A 10,072-nucleotide genomic window follows, 5' to 3' on the forward strand; every position below is an offset into this window, starting at 1 on the left:
CCCCTCAGCAGGGCAGTCCCCAGACTGGGAAGGCCAGCCCTGCACACGGTCACAGACTGACCGGCCAGCAGCACAATGGATGCACAGGAGGCCGTGGGAGGTTCTAGAAGGAAGCCTGGGATCTCCCGTGGGCTGCGCCCCATCCTGCCTGGGAAGGAGGTAGGGGCACCTCTAGCCCTAACCCACGCCCAGGACAGGGCTCGGAGGAGAAGTCCTCAGGCCCTCTGCCCTTGGACAGACCCCTCCTCCACTCCCAGAAGACCTCACGGCCCAGGGCCATCTGTCTGGTTAAATCCCTCCTCCAGGGCCCTTCCAGAGCTGGCACACGACCACGGGGACCCCACCCTGCCCACCCCCGTCTTCCTCCCCCGCACGGCTTCTGGTGGCCCTGAGGACGCCCAGGGCTGACCTCCTGTGACGCTGTTCCCCGACACCCCCATGATTCCCACTCAGCCCTGCCCTCTCCTCCCTCTTCTGCAACCGGCCCTGAGCTTCTTCTAAAACCAGACCTGGAGAGTCACAGCCAAGCAATCCTTCCCAGTGCCCATCGGCCCCTCCCAGAGCCCAGCCCTGTGCCTCCTCAGGGTACCCAGCCACCAGTAAGGCGGGAGCCCGCCCGCCCTGGGGGAAGGTCCTGAGGGGGAGCGGCCTCAAGACTCCTCGTCTGCCAGCTCCCCGCTGCCCCCCAACCCTTCCCGCCAGGCGGCCGTGCCCTCGCGCACCAGCCCTGCCCCTCCAGGGCCCGAGGCTCCACCGACCCCAGATGGGCTATAATTAGGACCCATTAGCCCTGATCTGTCTCCCAGGTCTGGGGCGGGGCCTGGGGAGACTGCTTCAGAGATGAGACGGGGGACTAGGGGGGGACGGCAAAGAGAGGCACCTGCACCTTCTGCTGCTTTCCCCCAGCCCCTCACTAGCTCCCTGCACACGCTCTGGCTTAGCCCTGTGGGACCCCCAGGCTGCTGTGCAGGCTGCAGCCCAGGCAGGGGGGGTGGACCCTTCTTAGCGAAACACCTTCTAACGGCGGAAGGACCTACCACCTGCACCAAGCTCGAAGCAGGTAGCATATGTTCATTTATATGAATTCATCTACTTCACACAGCAACCCTGGGAGACGGTACTATTATCACCCCCATCTGCAGACAAGGAAACGGGCTCCGAGGATCTCATCGCCTGCCCACTTCTGAGTCTCACAGCCGGCAGGTGGTAGAGGCAGGATGGAGCTCCGGCAGGTGGCTCCCACCCACCAGGTGTGGTCCCCGCGCCTGCCCCTCCCTCCAGGTATAGGACCCTCCCAGAATTCAGACCTTCCCCACGTTTACTTCACAAGCATTTAAACAGCATAGCCCATGTGCCAAGCTCAGGCATGCCCAGGGGACACTGAGGTGCCTCAGGCCGGCCCCGGTCTGAAAGATCACCTGTGGTCCCTCAGGGTGGGAGGGTCAGGGCTAGTCCACCGCAAGTCCCCATGCTCTGCCCACCCCGTGCCCCTGTCCTCTGGGGACAGGGAACTTAGCAAACACAAGGTGATCAGAGCAAAAGAAAAACCTCTGACTGTGGCAGGAAGAGGTAGGTCGTCTGATTCGGGGTGGCTGACGGATCTGGGGAGGCGGAGCCAGGAGCCGGATCAACAGCTCGTCACCCGAGTCCGGAAAGGTGAGCAAATCTGTCAGCGATGGGGACCCAGCTCGACGTCCACCATCCTCTCTGAAGCCTGTGGAGAGGGTCTCCTTCCGTTCCCCCAAGCAGGAAACAAGACCACCTGGTGGCCAGGAGGACGGACAGTGGAGCGCAGGCTTCAAACCACCACCCCTTCCTGGCGGGGCGGCCCCCAATCCCTTCTCCACTGAGCCCACTTCCTCGTTCTTAAAATGGGCCGAGTACTGGGAATTCCCTGGTAGTCCAGTGGTCAGGACTCCGTGCTTTCACAGCTGAGGGCACAGGTTCGATCCCTGGTCGGGCAACTAAGATCCCGCAGGCTGAGCGACGCGGCCAAAAATAAAGAAAGAAAGAAAGAAAGAAAGAAAGAAAGATAAATAGGCTGAGGACTGCCTTTCTCACGGGGTGATGAATTAGAAACTGTGAGATGCAGTTTAAGTGCTTGGCAGTGGCAGGCGGGGCCCAGGGCCTCAGGAGGGTTAGGATGGCCGGGGCTGAAGGAGTGGATGGCGGGCGGAGGCGGGGGGAGTCTCTCGTTTGGCCACTGCTGGGCCAGAGGTTCTCAGGGCCACCCTAGGGCTGGCCAAGGAGGGGTCACCAAGACCAAGGTTCCCATCAGTCCTTGAAGTGCCCCCCACACCACAGGTCTCTACTGACATTGCTGGGGGGGGCAGTACTCCTGCCCAAGAGAGGATTAATAATTCATTTATGACATTTAACAAAACCCAGACACTACCTCACTGGCATCTCATCAAACAAAACGTCAGTCCTGAGCACCACGGGCGGGCAGGCAGGCAGGTGGGGGCGGAGGACAGGGGAAGCTTTTACCCTAAGGGACTGGGGCCCGGAAACAGTGAGGATGGAGGAGGCTGGTGGCCCAGAGCACTGACGGGGAAAAGGAGGAAAGAGAGGCCAGGAGGGAGGTGACGGGGACAATAGAGGGAAAGAGAGGGACAGCCAGACAGAGAGAGAGAGAGAGAAGCAAGGACTCGGGGAAGACAGCCTGACAGACTTGGAGACGGACAAACAAAGAGATAGACATGGGGAAAGAGTGAGTGAGAATAAGAACAGGAAGAGGGAATTAAGGATACAGCCAAAGAGACAAGGCAGGAAGTCTCAAAAGTTTTACCTGCAAAAACCCCAGGGTGGCAGACGGGCAGAGTGAAGACAGCAGGCCTGACAAGTACTGAGTCCGCTGCAGCAGACTGAAAACTTAGTGTGACAGCTCCCGGCACACCGGCTCCCCCATCCACAAACTGCCACCTGGGGGACCTGCTGGCCCTACATCCCTGTGGGCCACGGCCACGAGCTCAGGCTGAGGGCTGCAGAGAGGCCGCAGTGGAGGGTAGGGGGCCAGGCGGCCAGCACTTCAGGAGAGACACGAGGCCTAGGCTGAGGCTGTCATCACGTCCAAAGGCCAGGGTGACCCAGGGACCCCCAGCCCTCAGACACTGAGACCACAACCCTCTCTCTAGCACCCACAGTGCTAGGTGCCGGGCACAGTGGGTGGTCATGGGAGTCACACCCAAGGCGGGAGCCCACGGACAGAAGTCAGCTGATGATAATATTCCAGGGAAGCACTGCCAAGAAAATAAAGCATTAAAATGGGCCTGAGAATGACAGGGGTGGGGCTACGCTGGAGCCAGGAGCTGAGACCTAACCGGCAGGGAGGAGGCAGTTGTGAGCCGAGGAAAGCTTGGGCCTGGCAGGGGTCACGGCCGACACTCAGGGCAGGATGGAGCCTGGGGGGTTCCAGAAGCATCAGGGAGGCCAGAGTGTGAACATGGAGGTTGGGGTGGAGATGAGGGTGGAATAGAAAAGGGACTTTGCAGTCAGTCCAAGCCGTGGGGGTCCGGGTCTGCTTTGTGTTTTCAAAGGTGACCCTGGCTGCTGAGCGGAGCGTGGTCGGTGAGAACTGGTTAGGAGGCTCTAGAGGTGACCAGCCGGAGGGGACAGTGGCTTGGACCAGGGACACAGAGAGGAGCTGGCAGCTCGGGAAGGCTCAGGACATGCTCTGGAGGTGGGAGCCCCTGGCCTCGCTGAAGGACAGGCTGCAGTCTCTGCTCTGCGGGACTTTGGAGGCCTTCCTAGAGGCCCTGGGGCCAAGCCCACCCCCCCCACGCCCTGCCCTGGAGTGACAGGTGCAAGCACGAGGGAGGAAAGGTGGTGAGCAGGCGATTCGGACCGAGGCCCAAGTGGAGTGAGCTGGGTGCCCGCCAGTGTGGGGGCACCTTCCCTGGCCTCTTCGCCTCCCCTGCCTCCGAGCCCGGACACAACCAGGGAGAGCCAGAATGTGTGGGAAAGGCGGACAGAGGACCCCATCCGGGGGCTGGTGAAGCCCCAGAAATAAGCCTGCTCACGCACGTTCAGCTGTCCACTGGCCCCATCGGTGCCACAAAGGGCCACGCCCCGAGCACCACTCACTGAGGAAGCCAGTGACCAGCTTACCAAGGAGCCTGCTTCCTGAGTAGAAAACAGCCATGGGTTTCAGTGCCTGTGCTAGGCCTCTGTGTTCCCTTCCGGGAAATGGGCCTAATTCCCTGGACCCCAGCACGTAACAGTCAACTATTGTCCGAGCAACTCCACCCATGTGTGGCCACCTCACCCCCACTCCCCTCACCCCAGCAGGCTCTTTGCAAACTTGGCTGCACTGTCTGGAAGGCAGGGTGAGGCCCCAGTCACCCTGTTAAAGCAAGCAAACAAGTGGGCGGGGGGAGGAGACCCCCCGGTGGGCATGGCCACCTGGTGCGAAGCCCCTCACTAGGAGAGGCAGAGCAGCGACGAACTGCCGCCCCTGGGTCCTCCCCTTCTCACCTCCTGCGCGCAGGAGTTAAGGTGCCCATCCGTGGAACATGCTCCCCCCTGGGGCCAGACAGCCCACTCCAGGGCCAGGGAGGGCTCCGGCACCGCCCACAAGTCCCCCAGGAGCCCAGGAGGGGCCGTGACTCGGTGCGGGGAAGCTGCGATGTGACAGAGTCCCCCACAAGGGAAGGAGGAAGGCTGGTTGACAGGGTGAGGCCCTGCCCAGCTGTGCCAAGGAGGGGAAACGTCCCAAACAAACGGTGAGCAGTTAAGTAAAGAATGATCGCGCAAGGCTACCCCTGATGCACAAGCCCTCTTTCTGCTGAATTCTGGAGAGGGGTGGCAAGGGCAGGGGCGGTGGCCCTGCGAGTCAGGCCCGGAGCCAAAGCAGGGTGGGCTGGGAAAGCCACTAGCCGGGCGACCGCGGGCTGGAGGCGCCGGCCGGCGCTAGGGCGCGCCAGGAAGACGCCGGCGGCCCGGGCAAAGTGCTTGGGAGCGGCAAGTCACGGCAGCCGGCGGCCGGGGAAGGGGAGCGGGAGTCCGAGCCCGCGCGCCTCACCCCGGAGCTTTCGTGGGCCCGGAGGGAAGCTGCCCCAGCCAGGGCGCTCGCCCTCTCCCCTAGCACGTCCCGTCCTCCGCCCGCTCCGGGCCCCACCCAGGCCACCCTGGGGCCGAGATCGGCCGGGTCCGGGTATCTGGTCCCGTCGGCCCCCGCCCGTCCCCGCGAGGCCAGGGGTGCGCGGCGCGGGGCGAGAGCGCCGAGTGCGCGGCACCAGCAGCCGAGCGCGATTCCCGCCCCCTTCAAGGGCACGCGGGCTGACCCCCGCGGCGCCGCGCCCCCTCCCCGCTTCGGGCGCCCGGCGCAGGCCCCCGGCGGTCCTCCGCCCGCGCCGCGGCCAGGGTGGCCCCGATCGCACCCGCCCTTGGCGGCCCGCGCGCCGCGCCCCGCCGCTCGCCCAGCCCCGCGCCCTTGGCCGCGCGGCGCCAGCAAGGCGGGAACGCAGCCCGGCGCCCCTTCCCGCGCGCCGCCAGCGCCGCCCGCGAGGTCCGGCCCCGGGGCCCCGCCGGTCGCCTCGCCCCCCGCCGCCCGCCCCGGGCGCAGCCGGCGCCCCGCTCACCTGACATCTCGTCCTCGTTCTCCATCTCGTCCGCGAACAGCCGCGGCAGCTCCTCCTCGGTGCCCAGCGGGCCCCGCATGCCCGGCGCGGGGGGGAGGGGAGGTGGGCGCCCCCCCTCCCGCCGGGCGCGGTGCCAGCCTTAACCCGTGCGCTGCCGGACGGGCGCGCGCGGGCGAGGCGGCCTCGGCGAGAAGATGGCGGCCGCCTGCCCCCCCACCCCCCCAAACCTCCACCCCCCCGTCTCGACCCCCTTCCTCTCGGCCGCCTTCGCCCCGCTCCCGCAAAGCCCGGGCTGCTCCGCCCACCGCGCCCCGCAGCCTGAGTCCCGCAGCCGGCCGAGGTGGCGGCGGTAGCGCCGGCGGCAGGCAGCAAAGGGGGGGGCGGGGGGGGGGCGGCACACATGCCCGGATTGTGACGTCCAGTCTGGTTGCTGTGGCAACCCCATCCCATCGTTCCGGCAGCGCGACTAGTTAACAGCGGAGAACAAGTTGGGGGGACTAGTCCTGAGACTCTGGGTGCGGGGTGGGGCCAGGGCGCTCCGGCAGGGGGAGCCGTCGAGGCGACCACGCGCCCGGGGACCCGACGGCCGAGCTGGCAGCTGGGACGCGGGTAGGCCGGGCCCGGTGGGAGGCGGGGAAACGCCGGCCCGCGCACCCCCGGCAGGGCCCACTGCCGCTGCCTCCCCCGCCCGGGAAGGGTCCCCAAGGGCGCGGAGGCGGGGTCCCCGGGGCAGCGGGCAGCGAGCTCCCGTACTCCGCTCACACGCGCCGAGACCTTGGTCGCCCCGCACCGGCCGCAACACGCTTCTAATCCCCTTTCCAAAGAGGATTCGAAGAAAAATGCGTTCCGCACTTGGGGAAGGGCCGCTCTGGAGACAGTGGGTCTGATTCCTCCAGAAAAATCTGTACAGGCTGGCTCCTCCCTCACCCCATCGCGCCCCGCTCCCACCGCACACGTGCCCACTTCCAAAACGCCCCTCCAGGCGGGGTCCGCTTTAAACACACCCAGACCCCCGGGGATGATGAGGGCTCTGCGTTCTTTGTGCCCAAAACTCCCGCGCGGAGTGGGAAGGAACCGCGCCGCCAGCCCTCGGTTGTTAAAGGTGAAGATGGAGGCCAAAGTCCTCGGGAGCAAGACTAGAATTTTAAATAAGCACCACCAGTCTTGGCTGCAGCAAGTCTTAAAGCTACTCTAAGAACGCAAAAGTTTCAGGGGCGGGCTTTCTAACCCTAGAAGAGCCAGGAAAGGGAGGGCGCCCTCACCTCACTGCCTGGGGCCAGACACGTTTGGGGAAAGCCACTGGAGACCCAGTCATGCCAAGGACCCTCAAGATCTACCTGACTTGGGAAGCCCAAAGCAGCCGGAAGGAGGTTTCCTCTCTGGTACCCACCCCTCTGGTATTGGCTGAGCACCCGCTCCATCCAGGTGGGCATTCACCTATCTGTTTCACCAGTACCTGAGCCACTGGCATCACCAGGAGAGCTCTTCCTTCCTGGGGACTTTGAGGAACCAGGAGAGTTGTGGGTGCTTGGCAAGGGCCCCGCGTGCAAGACCTCTTGGGGAGGTGGCCACAACCCACTCCACAGTGAGTCCAAGCTATGACCTGAAGGTGATGGATGGCATGAGGAAAGCTGGAAAAATATGCAGCACATTTCTCCTCGCCCTGCCGACCTAGTGAATTGCCAGCAAGCCCCAAACCAAAGCTCCTCTTCAGTCATGCCTGGGAGAGAACAGATCTGTCCAGCCTCCCAGAAAAAGTGCAGGGCGCTGGGAATCCCATCTCCTGGATCACTTTTAAACCACGTTAGGAGAGGTGTTGATTCTGCCCCGGGCAGGTGGCCTGCGAGGACCAAGGCAAGGGCAGCAGGGAAGCGGACGAAGAAAGCTTCCTCCTGGCCTGAAGCTGTACTTCACCTCCTGGGCAGGTAGCTGAGGGAACCTCAACCACTGAGGCTTTAGCAGGCCTGCATTTTCCCTGGCAAGGTTGCCTTCCTCTTTCCAGACCTCCTGTCTTCCTGAATGTTAACCATAAAAAGACCCTAAGCGCCACCAAACTGCCCACCCCAGTCCCCAGCCCTGCCCCCAACCCCTCCCACATGGTGGAATGAGTTCAGGACACTTCCACAGGTCCCCTGTCCCACTTCACAGAAAACTGTGACCTACAGCATTTCCCATCACCAGAGAGCCCACCACACACGCACCATTAACCTTGGCTCCAGTTCCCAAGGTGAGGTTAAGTCAGACATCATTCAACCAAGAACAGTTCCAACTGCTTAATTTGGCAAATTAGAGTCAAGATGTTCATCACTCATAATCCTCTCCCCGTCCTTGTTCTTGGCGATGGCTGCAGCTAGGTAACATTACTTAATGACCAAAAGCAAAGCAAAGCAGAAACTGGAAGGGCAGAAACAAATGGATTTTTGCCTAGAAATCTCTAGTAGTATTTAAAGGAGAGTGTTGATTACTGTTAAACTATTAAAATATGCATTTTAATAACAATGGACCAAAAATAACTTGTTAAAAACAAGCCCCAGGGCTTCCCTGGTGGCGCAGTGCTTGGGAGTCCGCCTGCCAATGTGAGGGACGCGGGTTCGTGCCCTGGTCCGGGAGAATCCCGCGTGCCGCAGAGCGGCTGGGCCCGTGAGCCGTGGCCGCTGGGCCTGCGCGTCTGAGGCCTGTGCTCCGCAACGGGAGAGGCCGCCGCGGTGAGAGGCCCGCGTACCGCAAAAAAAAAAAAAAAAAAAAAAAAAGCCCCAAAAGGTGAAAATTCGATAAACTCTGCAGTTCCAAGAGGAAGCCTGTCATTAAGGTAACAGTTTCAAGAGACAAGATTCTCGGATTTGCTGATCACAAAGTTTGTAATTACACCTCAGTGACAATTCAAAATCAAAATATTTTAGGGCTTCCCTGGTGGCGCAGCGGTTGAGAGTCCGCCTGCCAATGCAGGGGACACGGGTTCGTGCCCCGGTCCGGGAAGATCCCACATGCCGCGGAGCGGCTAGGCCCGTGCGCCACAACTACGGAGCCTGCGCTCTAGAGCCCGCGAGCCACAACTACTGAGCCCACGTGCCACAACTACTGAAGCCCGCACGCCTAGAGCCTGTGCTCTGCAACAGTAGAAGCCACCACAATGAGAAGCCCCCGCACCGCAACAAAGAGTAGCTCCCGTTCGACTCAACTAGACAAAGCCCGCACGCAGCGACAAAGACCCAACACAGCCAAAAGTAAATAAATAAAATCAAAATATTTTAGGACGGACCTAGAGATTGTCATACTCAGGGAAGTCAGTCAGTCAGGCAGACAAATATCATATGATATCTCTTATATGTGGAATCTAAAAAAATGGTACAAATGAACTTTACAAAACAGAAATAAAGTCACAGATGTAGAACACAAACTTATGATTACCAAGAGGGAAGGGGGGGATAAATTGGGAGACTGGGATTGACACACGACTGTATATAAAATAGATGACTAATAAGGCCCTACTGTAGAGCACAGGGAACTCTACTCAACACTCTGTAATGACCCATATGGGAAAAGAATCTAAAAAAGTGGATACATGTATAGGTATAACTGAATCACTTGGCTGTACGGCAGAAACACAACATTGTAAATAAACTATACTCCAATAAAAATTCATTTAAAAAATCAAACTATTTTTTAAAATATATTGAGTCTGTCCAAGGTTACCAAGCAGAGGCCTGTCCCCTTGGTACTGCCAAATCTGTAGTTGTCTCTTGTCAGGGAACCACCTCCTAGGGATGTGCCCCCCTCACAGGAAGGGGCCCGCACAGGGCCCTGCTTACAGCCTTGTGAAGTTTGGGGGTAAGTCAGCAGAAGGGCCAGGCAGCAAGAGGAAGGAGAGCAAGCTTCCAGGCTCCCCTGAGCGTGTCAGTGATGGACCAGGGGACCATTATCACCTTACTGGGGTCCTGCTCACCTTCCAAGAAACCGAGACCCCTAAAAAGGCTGAGGCCTAAATACCCCAAAACATTCTGTAATGTTGACCAACTGTCTTAAAATATACTTGATGGGATCCAACTCTCCCACTTTCCCCCGAACACCTCTGTGCTAGGCACCCCTTACCAGCCAGCACTGGTCTATTTCAACACGTGGCTCGTCCCAAAATGCTAGGAGGATGACCCTACTCAGAAAAGCACACCTTCACCACTGAAAAAGCCACAGAAGGGGGTAGTGGGCGCTTTTGAAAGGAAAACAAAATTAAACCTCAGATGAGATGGTGGTCACCCAGCCAAGGGTGAAGCCGTGCTGGATTTGGAGTCAGCTGAGAACAAGGCTGCACCAAGTTCCTATTTCACTACCTTTATGCACTTAAATCTCAGCTTGAAACACTCCAAGACCCAGTCTCTTCCTATGCCTTAATCAGGCAGGTGAAATGGGTCTAAACTGTGGCTCGGGCACAGCTGGGATAACGGGTGCCATGTAATTCAAGTTCACATCACGTACCCATCAGAAAGTCATGTGTTTGC

At 60.4% G+C, this 10,072-nt stretch overlaps 1 protein-coding gene across 1 annotated transcript in view; it reads right to left on the bottom strand.

The window, feature by feature from the left end:
• Positions 1-5,683, bottom strand: part of CHD5 (chromodomain helicase DNA binding protein 5) — a 62,228-nt gene extending 56,545 nt beyond the window's left edge. Inside the window, exon 1 of the mRNA XM_079697963.1 lies at positions 5,580-5,683. Coding sequence (XP_079554089.1) covers positions 5,580-5,658 — 79 coding nt within the window. The 5' untranslated portion in view covers positions 5,659-5,683. The remainder of the gene's footprint in view (positions 1-5,579) is intronic.
• Between the last annotated feature and the right edge of the window lie 4,389 nt (positions 5,684-10,072).

The sequence above is a fragment of the Hyperoodon ampullatus genome (assembly GCF_949752795.1).
Source record: "Hyperoodon ampullatus genome assembly, chromosome: 2".
Lineage (NCBI taxonomy): Eukaryota > Metazoa > Chordata > Mammalia > Artiodactyla > Ziphiidae > Hyperoodon > Hyperoodon ampullatus.